At 39.4% G+C, this 19,469-nt stretch overlaps 2 protein-coding genes across 8 annotated transcripts in view; both read right to left on the reverse strand.

Annotated features, from left to right (window-relative positions):
• The window catches only part of tnika (TRAF2 and NCK interacting kinase a), a 55,266-nt gene extending 45,756 nt beyond the window's left edge, over nt 1-9,510 (reverse strand). For 4 of the 6 annotated variants that reach the window (XM_082515600.1, XM_082515599.1, XM_082515598.1 and 1 more), the window contains exon 1: nt 9,081-9,509. In XM_082515600.1, the coding sequence (XP_082371726.1) occupies nt 9,081-9,137 (57 nt within the window). In that variant the 5' untranslated portion in view covers nt 9,138-9,509. Of the gene's footprint in view, nt 1-9,080 lie in introns of all 6 variants that reach the window. The other 2 variants (XM_082515603.1, XM_082515601.1) reach the window with 2 other exon arrangements.
• Nucleotides 9,511-11,517: 2,007 nt separating this feature from the next.
• pld1a (phospholipase D1a) overlaps nt 11,518-19,469 on the reverse strand; it is a 33,335-nt gene continuing 25,383 nt past the window's right edge. For both annotated transcript variants that reach the window (XM_082515146.1, XM_082515145.1), the window contains exons 19-26: nt 17,348-17,458; nt 16,930-17,018; nt 16,477-16,590; nt 16,259-16,308; nt 15,999-16,133; nt 15,327-15,480; nt 14,015-14,132; nt 11,518-13,695 (exon numbers count right to left, since the gene is read on the reverse strand). In XM_082515146.1, the coding sequence (XP_082371272.1) occupies nt 13,471-13,695; nt 14,015-14,132; nt 15,327-15,480; nt 15,999-16,133; nt 16,259-16,308; nt 16,477-16,590; nt 16,930-17,018; nt 17,348-17,458 (996 nt within the window). In that variant the 3' untranslated portion in view covers nt 11,518-13,470. The remainder of the gene's footprint in view (nt 13,696-14,014; nt 14,133-15,326; nt 15,481-15,998; nt 16,134-16,258; nt 16,309-16,476; nt 16,591-16,929; nt 17,019-17,347; nt 17,459-19,469) is intronic.

Here is a 19,469-nt window from a genome sequence, read left to right on the forward strand (position 1 = left end):
CATTCGCAGTTCATCTATTTTTTTTTTTTTATCACGTACTTTCTCTTTCTCACTGTTTGCACTTCACATTCATATCATGTCTGTGAATTTTCAATTGAACTTGCAGCTAACTTTGCTGGCATGACACGTGCGCTACCACAGTGCTAGTGAACCACATACCACAGATGAAAAAAGATTTTCCTCTGATGTTAAACAGGTAACGCTATAGCCTATTTTAAGGGGTTTGCATAAATGTTAAGACTTCTAAAATGCATTTTCTCCTTCTTCTGTTCTTCTGTCTCAACTTCCCCCTCTTCCTTCTCAGTGTCTCTGCCTTTCCCCATCCCTCCCTTTGTCTCTCTCACTCTGTCTCCATATGTTTGTTTCTGTTGGTCTCAGCAGACCTGTCAACCTGTCAGCTGTTTCTGAAGACAGGGCCTTGCGCTTTTCTTGTTCCCTTCTTCCTGTTTTCTGTCGTTTTTCACCCCTCCGTTGTGTTCTGCAGACGCCAGCACACACATGCGCTTTTCCTCGTACACAAACGCACGCGCACACATCGCAAAACTCATTCTCTCACTTTCTGTCTCAAGTACATCCTCCCGCTGTCTAGCTCTCTCACACTCTCAAAACTACATGCACACAAAAACACACACACTGTGCCAATAACACACTCCTACACAGGGATAGTGTTCAAATGTTCTAACAAGTATGAGTGGGCACAAAATGATGAGTGTATGTCTAAGTAAATGCTTGTGCACGTGAAAGAGAGAAAGTTAGAGAGAGACTGCTAGTTGCTTTTAACAGTGCTAACATGGGCATTCTGAGTGTGCATGTGACCGGTGTTGCCAGCTTATAGAGGTAGATTATTTCACCGTTTACTTTCTTTATCTCTCACTACTTCTGTGTGTGCATCTCCATGTGTGTGCTTGACAGCTGTGTGAATCAACTCTCAGAGCCGCAAACAAAGTTCTGACAGTCTGTCTCGAGATTCATCGAAGGATGCCTTCTCGTTTCCTTTTTTGTTTACACACAACAGAAACGTTCACGTGCAAAAAAAAGAAAAGAAAATACATATAGGTACAAAGGCAATGCTTCAGTTCATACATATCTTTAGGCTTACCCACAAAAATATAGTACAATATCATTCATATTTTAGAGGCCACTTGCAGAATCAGCTCTCGGCACGTGGCCACCTCTAAGACTGCATCTGCGTCTGTGCGTCTGTGGGTTGGAGTTCCCTGTAACTGAAACAATTCGGCCTACTTCCTTGTTTTGTTTTGGGGTTTTTTTTTTCATTTTGTTTTCCTGCTGAGTCTTTGCCAGGGTCACATGACAGCCATATGACCCCATTGGTGGCCAATTAATCATGCTGTGCGTCTCTATAAAGCTGCTGAATAACAGTACATTAAAAATAGCTTGTGATACATTAAAAAAAGTGCTCAGAGAAAGAAGAATGAGGATCCACCATCAGATGTAAAGACACCCACAGACAACTTTTGAGCAGAGGCTTCTGTCTGATGACGGTGCAGTTTTTTTTCTTACTTAGCTTTATTCCAGTTCAGACGCTTCTCTAAGAATTTTTCAAAGCCACAAAAGAACACGACTTCCTTTATTTTCTATAAGCCGTTGCAACATGATAGAAGCATGACACTGACTGGTCACCGATAACCTTTATTGTACTTTATTGTACGGGGGCGACCGTGGCTCAAGAGTTGGGAGTTCGCCTTGTAATCGGAAGGTTGCCGGTTTGAGCCCCGGCTTGGACAGTCTCGGTCGTTGTGTCCTTGGGCAAGACACTTCACCCGTTGCCTACTGGTGGTGGTCAGAGGGCCCGGTGGCGCCAGTGTCCGGCAGCCTCGCCTCTGTCAGTGCGCCCCAGGGTGGCTGTGGCTACAATATAGCTTGCCATCACCAGTGTGTGAATGTGTGTGTGAATGGGTGGATGACTGGATGTGTAAAGCGCTTTGGGGTCCTTAGGGACTAGTAAAGCGCTATATAAATACAGGCCATTTACCATTTACCATTTACTTCATACAGCTTTTCTAATAAGTTAATGTAGGTAACAGCTAATTGACCAATTGTCAGCGATGATTTTATTGGCCAATAGCTATCTGCAAATCTATCACTATCAGTATTTATAACAGCTGACAAATTAAAATGTAAAAAGTAATGAGCAATTCAATAACTACACATAACAAAAGTTACAGAAAAAAAACATATCGGTCGTTATATGTAATAGCAGATTTTTAAAGCACCAAATATCGGTAGCAGTATCAGTCTTAAAAATCCTATATCAGTCAGGCTCTAGTCACAAGTACATTGTATTAACTTTTGGTACATGAGATGAATACAGTAATGGCTTGTCTCTTTTGCTCCAGACAGAGAATATTGGCCCATGAGCAGCAGAGTCCATTAATAATGGATTTTTAAGAGCAGGCCTGCAGCCCTTGTGAAAGCCACTTTACGACATGTGTGAGGACTTTTACTGACTGCATTCATTCTTTCATTCTACAGCCTAACCTTAATTCTCTCCACTACATTCCTAACTTTAACTCCTATCTAACCAAAAGCTAATCCTAGCTTTAACCTTAAAACTAATGTTAAAACCAGAGCAAATTACTCACATAAAATCGCTATCAGGTGATCTAAGCATGGCTGAATACACATGGAAACATAATCAATCTGATCAGAACAAGTTGCATGCAAAGGCCATAAGAAATGCAGCTGACTCTTAAATATATATTGCTTGCTCCAGCGGATTACAAGGCTGAGAGGGCCATGTGTAAACAAGGTAATTAAAGATTTTCAGTAGAGCTATTAACAACGAATCAACTGTTACTTACAAAGTAGACTCACCCTTCTTGAGAAGTAATGTATGACTCAATGCTTTGTTGCCTGACACATTTTGATGCATTCGAGGTATGTGAATTCCTTTGACAAAACCACACCTCGATGCCATTGTGTAAAGTCTAACCAAAGCCACTTTTACTCTCTAATGCTGTGTCTGTTTGTTCATTGTATCAGCCATATATCAGCTGTGTTATGAATTAAACCAATACTAAATCTAAAGATCACATTGCACTAGAGAGTAGTCACTAAGGTCTTTGTATGAGATTTTACTTAGTTCTGATTTCTCTTATGAGTTCAGCTCCAAACATTAGTATTCATATCAATCACACAACACAGTTACATACTTTAAAAATATGCTCAAGTGACATGTGACTTCAAATTAAAAGTGGAGAGGAAAAATGAAAAATAAAATTAAGACAGAGGCAACACATTTAACACACAAAAACAGCAGTACAATAAGTGAACATTAGAGTCCCGATGAAATTGAAAATAATCACTGCAGATGCTGGAAATCTAATCTATGACAGTACATTTACATGGTGACACAAACAATTATTCTTCCGGTTTAGTGAATCAGTTTGCAGCTACATCCCAATCACGCTACATTTTACCAGCTATCTTTATCTTTGTGAATGACAGACCAACAGCAGATAGCTTATTCAATGCAAAGTTTAGAGTCATATATTTATAATATAGCAGAGAAAGACAGAAGGTCTATTAAGGTTAAATCATCACATCTGAGAAGATAAGCTATGAGTATTCTGATTAAGATGACGATTTACAAAACCACTTCTCAAATTATTTGTTTAAAAAAAATTGGCTTATCAGAAAATAACAAATTCTTTCAGGTCTTTTAGCGTATTTTTATTGTACATTCCTGCTGCTAAAAAGTAAGACTTTGAAGTGTCTTTATAGTCATAACAGTCATGATTATTTCAACCAGACCCAGCAGTGAGTTGTGCAAGCTTTGCAACGAAAGCTGAGGAAATAAAATTAAAATTGCACAAATCTCTATTTTCACATAGACAATTGCTAAACTTGTATAACGTTACGCGTAATGTGATGTGGGTCAAACTAACAAACCACATGACTAAGACAACTGGCAGTTGATGTGAATACTATTGATCATCCTGTTGCAATGCTGTGTTTTGAACTTTTGGATTCTGGCAATTATTTGAATCTTTCATGATACAACTGTAAACTAAAAAAAAAAAACCCACATGGCAATACTACTGGCCCAATATACAGCCCACACCCCTATACCGCAAAATTGCTCTAGAAAGTCTTAAGGATTGCGACAAAGAGCTCAAGAGGTTGACTCCAGATGGCCAAAATGTGTATACCATATAAGCTGACAGTACATCCATATTGTGCTTAAAACTTATCAAATAATCCCAATGCACCCTGAGTTACTATAACATGGCTTATGTATAGTTTTGTATCGCACAACAGTACTTTAGCATTATATCACCAGCCTTTATGCAGTAAAAGTTAAACTCAAAATGTTACTTTTTACACTCACCAAGATCAAGATTTTTGCCAAGCTCATATTTACCTATTGTATATCTGTAGTATATCTTTCTGTGCATTAGCCAGTGACCAGGTGAGTGCAGTTAATTTTTGTAGAAAGTGATTTTCAGAGATGTGAGGTGGATTGAATTAGGGACTCTAAGAGGATGATAGGAGTCATGCTGGGGCCAGCTTTGCCTCTTATAAAACCACTTACACTTAACAACACAGCTCAACACTGCTTGTTTTTACAAGGAGATGTCGTTGTAGCCCAATTCCCAGTACATCTCACCCAGACATGTACAGTACATTAGCAGGAGTCCACTTCTAATCACAGATTAACAGGCCACTGAAGAGGGTACACGCTGCAGGGTTTGTTCTGCAATGCAACAGAACCTCTCGCCACCCGATTCTGCCAACTTGCAATCTCACACCTTTCCCTATCCCCATTTGCCCATCACTCCTCCCCTTCTGCATGAATTGCTTTTCTACATCCCTCTGTCATTTCAATACATTTTTCTTTCCTTGCTGCCCTGCACAATGTGAGTGTGACACAATGGAGGGATCACTCCTATTATGGACTTGTCTGCATGCACATGATTCCTTCAAACACTTCAGATCAAGTGTAAGTGTGCACTTGTGCGTCACTGAATGAGAGGGGTGAAAAAGGAAGCTAGTATGTGGTGCAGTGCATACTTTCAAACATGCTGGAATAGAACGCATTCGATATGTTGCACTTTGACTGTTTTAAGTCATGGAACTGGAGCTCTTGATGTTTTTCATGATGTTTGCCATGCATAATGCAAACCAGGAGTTTACAAACTCACGGAGGACATCAAGGTGGCTACGTGCATCTTTTTTATACAGTCTACATTTGGTTTTTGTCAAGCACTTCTAAGAAGTCGTTTAGAAAGCAGACAGTGCGGTCAGTGCTTACACACAACAAACTACTCATGTGAGGTTTGCCAAGGAATCCTTTCCTACATCTTTTCTTGGCTCACTTACTTTTTTCCTGAAATGAGCTAGCAAGTTGCAAGAAGCAAAATACCAGCATTTATTAATTTGATATCATAGTTTTATATACTGATTATTACATTTTTAAAGGATTTTAATCATTCATAAACACACACAAAATGTGTAATACATAGTTTACAACACTAAAATAGTTAAAGGCACATAACTGTTTACAACAACTCTTTCAGGTACCATATCAAGTGATGGTTTTTATAGATCTAATAAAGTACAATAATTAAAATGTGCCCATCAATCCTTATAGATGCTTACAAATATATTATGGTATGTTATAAATAATTAATTAACTATAATAATAATAAAAGCTACACTGGAGGGCTTAAATAAGTAAAACATGCATGCAGACCACAACTACTTATACATTTTAATACTTATGGCAGGGAATTAAAGCTTTAATCTAACTCCATTAGTGACTTGAGGGGGAAAAAATAGGTCAACTAGAAGCAGGCAGGCACAGTGGAAGGGAGGGTGGGAGGGAGAGGGGCATTTCTCAGCGACAGTCTGCCATACAGTATATAGACTATTCATGAATAAGCTCTGTGTAAGCCTTGGGCACTGCTGTGGCCCCGTTACTATGGAGTCCATAGTGAGGGGCAGAGGAATGTGGCCTTACTGGGCAACAGGGATTGAGAGGGAGAGGCTCTAGAGATGGGTCTTTGCCTTGAACTACTTTAGTCACTGGTCACATCTCCACCTTTACCCCGAGCTCAGCCCTCTTGTCATTTTCTTCTTCCCTTCTTGGGTTCTCTCACTGTCTCTCAATGTTCCTGTAAATCTCTCTAAGCTGCCTTCATCTTCAATCCAGCTTTCTCCCTCTGCGTTTTCTCTTAGTCTTTCTCTGACCATGTCACTATCCCTTCATCCTTTCACCTTTTCTCGCTTTCATCTCAGCTTTCACACCTGACTCCCAGCACAGCACATTAGTCTACTGCCAGTATTAGTGTGTGGTGTGTGTGTATTACTCTGGCTGGACTTCCTGCTGGTTTGCCATCTGTTGCTCTAGTCAGCTGACTAGATGAGCTTGTGCTCCTGACGCCTCTGACCTGTGTGTGTTCGCATCACTTTGCATAAAAACCACTGTCTGTATTTAAAGAATTTTTAAAGTATTCAACCTTGTATGATATTTTTTTATGGTTATTGCGGGTCATGGTAGGATGGGCCAGAGCAGCAACATTTCTGTGAATGCCTCTAGTAAGTCTGGCCTTCCCCACTAAAATAAAACATGATGCATCTATGCAGGTGCCGCAGGGTTGATGTGTCACACCAGCAGATGTTGCAGAGACCTGACAAGGCATATGAAAACAAAGCAAGAGAGGAAAAAATGCAGAGGCAGCAAACATGAAAAACCACTTCTTTTTCCACTTTACTTCCCACTCAATTCTGTCTGTCTCTTGTAAGTGTGTGTGTCTGTGTGATGCTCATTGTGCCTATAAGGAAGCTCTAGCCCTGGAACAGCCCCCCACCCCCCCCCCAACCATACACTCATATAGACTAAAACACAATGCCCCACCATCTTCACCAAGCCCAGTATTTATAAGCCCCCACTCAACCCTCCCCACCTCGTCAGAGCCAGCTGACCTACTTCCTGTCTAGCCAGTCCAGCAGTGGATGACTGTAACTTCATCTTAGACCATGTGTGTGTCTGTCTATGTGTGTGTGCGCGCACGTATGTATTGCTCGGGAAGATAGGTATTGTTCGTACATGTTGAATGGACAAACCTTGGTTTGTTTAAGACTTCTCTGGAAATCATTGTTTATTTCAGCTTGTAAAACATGTTGTTCAGGTTGTGTAACTTGGTTACGGAGGAAATCACATAAGACATTCACAACATAATATTACAAGGAAATAGCTGGAGTATAGTGTTGGGGAAAAATATTAAAATAAAAGTTTTGGCTTCCCTTAATGTAGCATTATGGTGGTAGGAAATCTCTATTCTATTTTTTCTGTTCTATTTTGTCCACTTCCATCTTTTGACTCAAGTACTATTTTTATGAAAAATATGAAAACTTTTTTTAGAGCTGCACCACTTCATCAAATGAAATATGTAACATAGGATTCTGCTCTTGCCAAAAACCTTTAAGCCTCTTAGTGTTTTGAAATCATCACTACTTTTAAGATAGTAGTAATCATTTGACATAATTACATATTCCGATACTCCTAAATGCACTTCTATGTAAAGGCAAACATGCGCATCTGCACATCAATGTAAGCTGCCTCTAAGTCACAGTGACAGACACTTGAAATCCTGCCTCCTAAAGAATAAGGCATCCATGGCTGAACTCCCACTCGCCTCCTCATTCCTCTTTCAGTGTTTCTCTGTCTGTTTTGTTCTACTCCTCTTCTTCTTTCAGATTTCTCTTTCCATTCTGTCTTTAATAGAGCTTGTCCCGCTGATGAAATTTTGCTAGGCGTAAACCTGAAAAGTAGCACTTATTTTCCTAAACACTTGATTCACAATTCCTTGGAAATGTTATTCTTCTTTCAAGCAGTGCAAGGAGGTGGGCGCAGAGACATAATGCTAGGAGACAGAGCGACTGGCAGAGAGACAGGGAGGTACATTCACTCAGTCAGATAGTCAAGGTGATAGAAAAACAGGTGATGAAATTGATAGAAAAGAAATGGAATGGAGGTAGATGGATGAGTTGGTGTTAGTGGAGCAGAAACAAGTAGGCGAGAAACCATGAAGCAAGCAAGAGACCAGCAAAGACAGAACCGGAGACAAAAATGGCATGTGGGCACAAACAGACGACAACTGCGCTGTGTGAGAGAGACAAAGCAAGAGGGATGTGGTTTTGTTTCTCAAAGCGGCAAACGGGTCTTTAGCTGAAGCATCCCTTACTGCTTTATGCAGTTGACTATCAGCTTGGCAGACACCTACACATTAGAAACACACGTACTGCCCAATGAAGTGAAAATACGGGTCTGCGCACATAAACACCGGCTGTTTGTGTATGCCTGTCTGTTTGTGTGCACATGTGTGTGTGCGTGTTTGTGTGTATTATGGCTTACAGCACATACTGGATGAACAAAAGAACTGGCTATTGCAGCATGCAAGGCTTCAGTTGTGACTTTGAGTAGGTTACAGTGACTACAGGTAGGTTGGCACACTTCCCTCTCTCTCTTGCACACACACGCGCACACATACACTGAGTAAATACCATGATGAACAGCAAAAGAGAGGAAATCTGGATGAATATGAGTTTGACTTAAAAGCAGTTTCTGTCGTGTTCTTACAATACACAAGCCAAGAGAATCAGCAGTGTGTGGTTGAAATAGGTTAAATTCCACTCTGAATCAATTCTGATGAGGCTATAATAGGCTGGCCCACTGAAAGAAGATACACAACACCCCCTATCCAGGTCAGCAAAATCACAGCCTCAACCTCAATTCAGCATCACACACAACACCGACCTTCCTGTAACTGACTTGAATGAAGATAAGCCTTCAGATGTGCGAGCCAGCTGTAATGTTAGTTAATGTCTATATATAATTTGATCTATAATTTGACACACTGTGGCGGCCCGTCTCCCGCACATCCGCCTTTTGCAGCCTCCTCTGCTCTGTGCCGGTTGTTATTCAGGGAGCACTGTCAGGTGCAAGAGAAGGAGGAACGCGCGAGTGCACACATCAATTTTCTTACACACAGACACGCACACACACACTTTTTCTTTTTTTTCTTTAACAGAAATTAAACGTAAATTAATCTTACTCTCAAAGTAGATAGGTCGATTTCGTCCAGGCTCCGTGCTGGAGAGTCACTCGCCATGATGGAGGACACAAAAAAGCGACTGTCTGTTGTCCGATATCCAGAAACGGTCTTAGCTGTCACGACTGTGTGGTCTCCTCTGCTGCTAGGTCTCTACTATTCCCCCTCTCTCTTGCACAGTGATGTGTCAATGGATGAGAAAATAATATCAGTCCCTTTCTCGTCAGCAGCTGGACGCTCCTCGGGCCTGGAGCGCACAGCTAGAGCGCAAACGCGTGGATGATAGAAAGCGATAGCACCGTGTACATCAACACTTGGAAGTCCATGTCTGCGGGATGTAGACCATACAGAGTAAGGTGAAGCAATACGGAGACTGATTTGTTTCTGGTACAGAAGCTGCTGTGACAGCCAGCCAGTAAATATAGAGAAGGAGGGAGGTGGGAGCCGCTTTCCCTCAGCAAACCACGCCTGTTACCGGGCGGGGTTTACTGAGGCAGCGAGGACTTCCAAACTTTTTTCTTCCTCATGTTTAATAGCAATGTCCTTGTACAAAAGAAAAGAAAAGAAAGGAAAAGAAAAGGAAAAGAAAAGAAACTGAGTGAAGATATACTTTCTGATTTTTCTTCTTCTTCTTCTTCTTCTTCTTCTTATTATTATTATTATTATTATTATTATTATTATTATTATTATTATTATTTTATTTGTATAGTACTTTTCTACAAAGTGCTTCACAGTGTCAATAGAAGCCACAGATTAAAGTTAAGTATGCCTGTTCAAACATACAGACACATTAATGGACACTAAATCAACAGTACGGTCAGACATTCATTCCAACATACACACTTCCATACACGCAAATAGTTGTAAAGTATAGCCCAAAGCAAAGAGGGAAATTAAGGGAAAGCTTATAAAAATGTGTATTCAGCAGTTGTTTTAAACAAATATCAGAATAGGTCACCTGATAGAGGCTAAGCGAGGCTGTCCCAAAGTGGACTCTGCTGATTCTGTCAAACAAGAACCTTGGATTTTGTTTATCATTATTAACCAAACCAGCAACATAAGATGTGCCAAGATATTTTATGAGTTAGTTTAGTGTGGAGGAAGTAAAAAAGTTTCCAAGTATTTACGTTACAGAACATCGTAAAAATAGCATTGACTTCCATCCAAGTTCAGTCAGTGTAGAGTTTAATATTATTAGCACTAGGCGAGGCAAGCAAAGCCATGCCAGTAGAAAACAGATGGAAACATCAAGACATCAAAACACAAAATTCCACACTGACATACCTGTGAAAGGAACTTCCTTTTCAGGGGTTTTCATCATGCCCTTAACTGAAGAGATTTCTAAGGAAGAAAGTTTATTTGGGTTTGACATGTTTTTTGTTTTTTTTCCATAAAGTGCCAAACAAAAATAAGAACAAGGAAGGAGGGCTGTTTTCAGGAAGAAAAAATGGAAAATTAATTATTTCCCAGCTGTGTGTTTTTGGCTTTACACAATTAATTTCAAACAGATTTTATTTTAGAGAATTTAGACACTCAAGCAGATCAGAGGTAGCTTTATATCCTTATGTTTCTAAACCAGCAAGCAACTAGGCCATCTCACATGCCATAACATGCAGCCAACGACATTCTACTGAATAAGGCCTCCTGAGTTTTATGGAGTGTCATTTTCCAGAGAAGGGAGGAGCGTTATGTAATCAACTGCCTTCAAATGGAAGGACAAAAAAAAAAAACTAAGCCTTTAGCATTTATGCTCTTTATGTTTTGCTGTTTCTTTTATGCTCCTTATGTGCTTCCTATGAAATCCCCTCGTTTGGGTTTGTTAGTACTTCTTTTGCTATAGCAGAGCTGATTGCACACATGTACAAGTGGCCAACGCCCTGGTGATTTTTCACAATAAAAAAAAACCCATTCGTTTAGCATATTATTCTCCACTTTCCACTATATATGTTTGCAATTTGTAATTCTCCATATAAATTTTAATGTTTGGTTCATAAACACAGTGGGTCTTTTATACAACAGTATAGTCTTTCCTACCAGATTCCCAAATAATATAAGATGTCCTTCAGCCTAGCTTTTGCACCCAACTTTTATTCACAAAGTTAATTAAACATATTGATTATTGCAAATGCTGCTGATTTCACTGCTTCATGAGAAAAGAAATACAAGTTTGCTGTTTTCTGGGAGTTAACAGGTTCAACAGTTCTTATTTCTTATGCAAGAACCTACCTGTTTGTTCATAGTTGGAGCGAAAAGCCGTTGTTTTACTCATATTGATGTGTACTAGAGATGGGAATGTAGTCACACGGGAATTATAAAAACGTATTATGCAGGAGCCTGTTATTAAAGCTGGTCTGTCAAGCCATATATCTTAGAAATGATCAAGTTTCACAGCTGTGTCTACTTTCATGTGAAAAGGAAACAAAAAGTCCAAAGATATGCGTATTTGTTAGTCATTTTAATTACATAGTTTCAAATGAACAAATAGATATCGGAAATCTTTAACTGTACAAAAAGGTTATTGTGCATAAACTGAATGAAGGCAAGAGGTCCAGAGAGTTTACAGAAACAACAGCTTCAAGGTGGGTATGAAAAAGAAAAAAGTCCAAAATCATCAGTGTGAACGTGACATACATTTAAAAATAAATCTTAAAGAATGCTCGATTCTTTAAAATCCATAAATAATAAACAGGGCAGACGATAATGTCAAATTCAAAACAGTTAAAAAAGTAAAAGTGTTTTAAGCACTTTATTTTACATCTGCCAATTTTGTGGTCCCAGTCATTTTCTCTTACATAAATGGCAATGATTCACACATTGGGTAGACAAAGGGTTCTGCCTTTTCATGACAAAACTGGAGCTCTATGCCAGGTCAAAGTAATTATGTGCTTGATTTGTAAAATACATTGCGACTCCAATGTGTCATAATTACCGGCTGTGCGATTCGTTTCTAAAGAAGTGTTTTTTTATCTTCACATTTAGGGGATGGTGATGCTCAAACAAGACAATGTGGAAAATATTAAAAATTAAAACAAACTGGGTAACACGAGTCCATACTTTCACATTTACAAAATATATAAACTGCTCGTGGATCACCTATCGCAAGTATCTCGATAAAAGGTAATTTTACTCTGAACTGTTACATTACAATAAAAACAAAACAAAAAAATAAAGACTTTGAAATGCTGTTTTCAATCTGGAACTACACAGAAGCTGGAACGAAGCAATTTCAAAGCCTGACTTCATACGAAAGCTTTACATCCAGCTTCATCTGCATGCTTAATGACAAACATAATTGCTGTAGTTTTGCTGGGTTTCTTTTGTTACAATGTTCAAAATCCATTTTCACTCACCAAGAGGACCTTAAAGATCCTGGAGATCTTATTTTCTAATTTTGCAACTGATTTTTAGGAAGCTAGCACCATCTGCTGAACAAAGAAGAAATTTCTCTTCTCAATGGGTACGCCGATTGTCTTAAAAAGCCACTGAATCATTTTAACAGGTCACAAAACATCTTCAACAACAAATAAAATGTCAGTGATGAAGTTTTGTTTTTTTTCTCAGAGGTGCGATTGGTACAAGCATCACGGCAATCAGATTTCAGCATAGTTAGTAAACTGTGCACTGCTCTCGAAACGGTAACATTGTCTCTGTGCAGTTGGCAACAAAGTAAAGACCAAGCATAACTTCAATTTCTTACACAAACAAAATCTTCAAAACACCTCTGAGATTACATGCTTGTAAATTTAAATAATTTATCAAAAGCAGCACATACTTAACAGACAACTCTTCCGTGAGCTCATAAACAGCATACATGGCACTAATGCATGTTACGGGCATACATAACGAACTCAGTTAATCACATTTTACCATCTAATGTTTAGATTTTGTGATTTCTAAACAGAGCTGAATATCTGTTAGTGTCATAAATTGGTTATAGACTTCATCATCATGGTCCCATACAAGCTTCTGCCATCTTATGAGCCTTTTGCACAGTTCAAAGGTCTAAGCATCTAGAATTCAAGATAAAGTGATTCCCAAAACCCAGTCTTCATGTTGTCTTTCCACATATTGAATGCAGTCACACTGCTATCATAGGTGCCCATCTTCTTCACATAATACATCCAAACACTAACATGCTATAACTACTGTCTAGTGTTTTCCAGTAGCAATAGATCTCAGAGATTTGTCATTGCTCAGCAATCGTATCAAGCAAAAAGAGAAAGTTTTAATCTGACTTTCATCTCAGAAATCTATTATTCAGAAGTGATCTCTTGCAACTCCAGTACTGAACATTTATCATCATTAAACTGTAAAAAACCACCCAGAGGCTTCCCACAAGAGGCCTTCTCAAGGAACAGTCCATTTCATTTTGTGAGTAATGGGCTGAAACCCTTCATGTCCAGATCTCAGTTGGAACCATGGCTTCCTTTGTCCCAACAGAGGGCATGAGATTTTGCTCAGACAGGAAGTCCAGAGGAAATTGCACTAGGAAGCCACGGATTTTGCGCAGCTCCTCCTGAGCTCGGGCAAGATCAGTCTGGGCCAAACCTGGCTTGGACTGGTACTGCTCCAACTCCGACATATTTCTAACAAGGGATGAAGGAAGGCAGCGAAACACCTGCAACCAAACATATGCCTCATTAACTTAAGTCCAGGTTTGTGGCAGTCTATCTGAGTGGACCGTGAGATTTTAGTTAACTGTTCTGTCCACGAGTTTCTCTGAGAGTGAAAGACAAACTCGTGGGCAGTTACAAAATGGGCCAAGGTAGTGCTGTGTTCAGATAAAACTTTAGCTAAAATATGGTCTGTGCTGAGTTTAAAACATGGTTTATCTCTGAATTATCTCTTTCTTAAAGGCACAAACTCAAAATGATTACCTGCCATTCACTAAACTGAATGTTTTCTTTCCACATGTGAAATGTTAATGTTCACTCTACCTTCTCGTAAATGGTGGCGTTGCGGCCAGCTGTTGTCATCCACACCTCCTTGTAGAAACGGTCACTGATGGGGTCAGAAAGGTCAATGCTGGTGTCAGAGTGTCCTCCAAGAATAGTTCTGTTCAGAAGGGAAAGACAGATAGAGAAAATGTTTTAGTGATTACAGAAATCACTGCTTATTATTGCAACTATCTAACTAGGCAGTCACAGGGCAGCAACACTTTGTATTTAGGCATGTAAGCCTGCTGAAGCTCAAAATGAACATCAGAAAGGGAAGAAAGGTCATTTATGTGACTTTAAAAGTGGGATGGTTGTTGGCACCAGCCAGGCTGTTCTGAGTATTTCAGATGTTGCTAATCTACTGGGATTATTCCATAAAACCGCATCTAGGGCTTACAGAGAATGGTCCACAAAAGGGAAGATATACAGCTGACTGGCAGTTCTCTGAGGCTGTACATGCCAGAGGTCAGAGGAGTAAGGCAAGACTATTTCAAGCTGATAGCAAGGCAACCATCTCTCAGGCAACTCAAATAACCACTAGTGATAACCAAGGTATCTAGAAGAGAATCTCTGAACACACACAACACATCAAACCTTGAAACAGATGGGCTACAGCAGCAGAAGACCACACCAGGTGCCTGTCCTGTCAGCTAGGAACAAGAAACTGAGGCTACAGTTCACACAGGCTCACCAAAATTGATTCATCTTGCCTTCTATCAACAACTCAAACAACTACTGGTAGTGTAGTTATCTGTGTGATATTTTCTTGCCCCTCTTTGTGCCCCGTAGTATAAACTGGGCAGTGTTTCACTGAGCCTGACGGCTTCCATGAAGACCGTTCCCCATGTCACAAAGCTGAAATCATCTAATACTGTCTTAATTATATTCAAATGGCTTCCACGGTTACCAGATCTCAATCCTATGGGATTGGAATAGGATTAAAAAACAATTCTGGAAAAACTGTGTGATGTGATCATATTAATAGACCAAAATCCATGATTAATACACCCAGCACCTTGTTAAATCTATGTCAGCTCTAAAGCGAAATTGAGTCCATCCCAGTACTAGCAATGTGTTCCTAACAAGGCAGCTGGTGAGTGTATTTCTTTTGCATTCTTTCTTTCTTTATTGTTTCAAAGCCACATGTACATTAGCTGTTATTTACATGTAGGCATGTAGTGGGATTTTCGGCATGATAAACAAAAATTTCAATATATAAAATGTCAAGCACTTAAAAAATAACAACATATCACAAAATAGCAATGTGCTTTTAACGTTGTCATCTCATACACACATAGAAACAGACAAGCACCTGAAGCATTCGAGGCGCAGTTGAAGAGCGTAATGCCCAGCTTCATACTCCTCTCCATCCATTACTGAGGGAACCTTTTCGGAGTCTTCAACGATCACTGCCACCTCGCTGTCACGTTTACCCAGCATACTTCTGTCATTGATGTTCGCAGAGCCTGCAACAGACACACAGAGCTGGTTAAATGTAGTCTATGACTTGAGCTAACTTCTGCTGTTGGTATGTAACCCTGTTTTTTTATTATTTTGACAGATTCAAAGTGGCGGTATCCTGCTAGGGACTGATTTACATATACTGTCATAAACAATAACTTTTCACCTTATTTACATTGATTTGTATTTACAAGAGAACAGATTTAATGAGAGAAAAGAAGAGGAATATTAATAAGAAGACATGGAGTGCTTTTCCTTTTGTCGAAAGGGTGAGCTGCACTTTATACACCAGCAGGTGGCACAACAGAGCAACGTACCACTCCACACACATTGACACAACAGCATTATTATGCAAATGTTTTAGCCATTCACATGGTGATAAAACGAGGAAATAGAACCAGATTTTTAGCATTATCACATTTTGATGGTGTCGAGCCAGAGAAGCCAGTTTCTTCCAATAGTAGCTGGTGAAAACAGCATAAGAAGAGAAAGTGGCAGAAGGTGAGATGAGAGAAAGACTAACCAATGATGACTGTATTGTCGTCAGCGATGAGCATCTTGCTGTGGACGTAGATGAGCTCTGTGACGAGGCGTCCTGCTAGCTCAGCATGAGTCCGAAGTCCAGCAAAGGAGATGTAGTTCATCCACTGATCGCCCACTGGGAAATAGAAGAGATCAAAACTAGAATTTAGATAACATTATGGCGGCGGGTGAATCTGAAAGAATATCAGAAGTTTTTTGGGTCTCAGAATACTTAATTTTATAGCTTATCTCTCAACTTACTCTCCTTTTTCAACTGGGAGATGATAGAGTACTCTCCTCTGATCATGGTTCTGAGGGGACAAGAGATTAAATCTCACCACAGCGCATGTAAACGTCACATGAGAAAATCCTAGTTTTGTGATGTGCTTTCTCATTTCCCTTCCCCCTTCCTCTTTCAATACGTTCAATACAAAGTTCAATACAACATTCAATTCTTCTGAAAAAGTCATGTGATCTACCTGTAGTTAAAGTGCATGACAGCCTGGATGGCATTCCCTCCACCAGTGGTGATGTCTCCCTCAAACCCAGGCAGCAGTGGGGTGACCACATACACACGGTATTTCTTACGCTCTCTGTACACAAACATACATGATTTTTAGACTTAGGCCCAGAAGCATATGCATTACATTTTACATCTTCATTACAGTAAATGGACTGGTTCTTATATAGCGCTTTTCTACTCATCTGAGCACTCAAAGCACTTTACACAACTTGTGCATTCACCCATTCACACAAGCACATTTTTCTAAGTCCTTTATAGCTAACATTCACACACATTCATACTCCGATGGATGCATCACCACCAACCTTCCGATCAGTAGATGACCTGCTCTACCACCTGAGCTACAGCCACCCTAGTACAATCAAAACCACTTCTTAAGCAAACAAGCTGCTTCAATAAAGGGAAGTACTTGTCTGCCCTGATGATCCTTTCAATGATGGCGTCTCCAATCTTGTTGTAGACCGTCCTGTTGTCAGCACAACTAATGAAAAACTGATTCTGAGTGAGACAGAGAAAAGAAAGGGAGGAATGACACAAACCCAAAGTGCAAAAGCAACAACAGTTATGGCTCCCAGGTTTTGATTCCCCCTAAAATAATTATAGTTTTATGTTTCTGACTTTAATTTCACGATGTGAGAAAGCATTTTGGCTGACATATAATAAAAGGAGTCATCTCTGTACTGGGAATATTAACACATTTCAGAAGAGACATGTGTTGTTTTGCATCAAAGTCAAACATCAGTGCTTTGATAATAAAGTTTGAATATCAGCTTCAAAATGCAGTATTTCTCTTTTATTTTTATATCTGACTCTCTCTGTTGTTTTACCTCTATGTAGATGTAGTGCTTGCTCTTGGCGATGACTTGGATGTAGGCATTGTGGATGGACTCCTCGTGGTATTTTATGCCTGCCGACCAGTCTGCAGATGACCGTAACACCTTTTACACACAGACAGAGTACAAATGTGTGTGTTGATTCATTTAATGTTTCACACATACAGTTGTGTTTAGAAGTTTACACACACTAATCATAGCTGTGGATGTCATGGGCTTGTAAAAATTGCAGATTTACAGAAGTTTGGAAGCTCTCTAAGAGCCATTTCTAAACAAAGATTCTTAGAACATCATTTCAAACAATTGCACATGTTATTCTGATGTGTCTCCACTTTGTCATTTGGAAGAACGCCCAATCTGTCACCCTTAGATGAGAGAAAATTTGTTAGGATGTTGAGGAACCACCAAGACTGCCATGAACTGGAGAATGGTGGCAAGTTTTGCATCGCTATATATTGAGAGGCTGCCAACCAAGAAAGAAACTCCTGCTTTAAAATCAAAACCTTCAAGCTTAATTGAAATTTGCAGCTACCCTCATGGACAAGCCAAATGCCTTCTAGAGAAAAGTTTTTTGGTTTTATGGACATGGCAGACAAAGACTGAGCTGTTTGACTACAATGGCAAGAGATCTGTTTGGGGGACTGCACCAATTCTGCCAAAAAGACCACTTAAATATCCAATCAGAATTATGTTAGAAGTTTATTGACAGCTATCAAGTGTCTGGTAGAGGTGCAACTTGCTGAAGTGTCAGTGGGGATATATGCATATGTTTGAGTCTGTTTGTATATAGGGCTGTGCGATATTACCAAAATCTCATATCCCGATATTAAGACATCTATCATCCGATAACGATATAAATCACAAAAATGTAACATTTTCTATAAATTCTGCGAATCTCGGTCAGCTCGACTTGCGTGAAGTGTTTCCAGCTGGGCGTCGCGTACCTGGAGTCGAGTGTTTTAACTGATGCGTGAAACATTTTTAGACAGTTGTAACGGCGCAGTTTTCTTTGTGCGTATTCATTACACGGCATGCTGCGGGGAAAAGTCTGTTCTAACGTTTGAGTCTAAGGTTTATTTTTTAGCACCTGGCGGCTCTTTTTTGCTTCTCATCCGTAAACACTCTGCATCTTTCACGTGATTCAGTTTATTTTGAAAAGTCTCAACAGGATCTTGAGCTTTATTGTGAAAGGTTTATGCGGAACAAGCGGACACGCGGTGGTTTTACGTCGTTGTTGCTAACGACAAGGCATAAAAACAAACGCTTGTCTGTCTGTAGTGTGGTTATATTAAATATAAGAGAAAGTGAGAACTTTAAGAAATTAATATAGCCACTACAGTGAAATAATGAAAAAATATTGCCGTAAACAGTTTATTTTGCGACACCACGAAACAAACGATAGCGTAAAATGAAACGACAGACGTTTTTATATCGTTATATCGAACAGCCCTATTTGTATACTTTTAACCCTGTGGGAATTACAAAAATCCTAAATAAATTCAAACGTGTGCAACCAAATTTTTTAAAGTCATTGAAGATGTATGTTGTACAGTAATTCCACCCGGAAAAGGAACTGTTCAAAGAAATCATTAAAAGCCATGATGATGGACAATGATGCATTTGTAAACTTCTGACTGCAAATGAGAACTACATGCAAGAAAAATAATGGGATTTCCAACTGTGGTTCTCACAATATTCCTGATCAAGTACAGTTTACATATTTTGTCAATGGTTAAAATATATAGTTAAAGTTAACTAATTAAGCATATGAGTAAGTTAAATGTATATTAATAGACACAAATGGAAAGCTTGCACATTATGTTCTTAGAGACGTCCCTTCAGAAAAGTGGCTAACAAAATAAACGACATAAACAAACACAAGTAATGGAGTCATGATGGTTTGTTTGTCCACTTCTTATGTTAGGCAACAATTTCTCTCAGAGGTCGGTTCCTTTTGGGTAAAAACCCTTGAGTATCAACGCAAGACAAGCTTTGTGGTTATATAACTTTCTGGCCCATAGACAGTTGATTTTTTTTTATCATTTGTTTGCATTATGTACATGTTTTGGCTTGTTTTTGTTTCAGTTTGTACTTCATATAAATATGACATTCACAA

The sequence above is a fragment of the Aulonocara stuartgranti genome (genome assembly GCF_965226115.1).
Source record: "Aulonocara stuartgranti genome assembly, chromosome: 19".
Classification (NCBI taxonomy): domain Eukaryota; kingdom Metazoa; phylum Chordata; class Actinopteri; order Cichliformes; family Cichlidae; genus Aulonocara; species Aulonocara stuartgranti.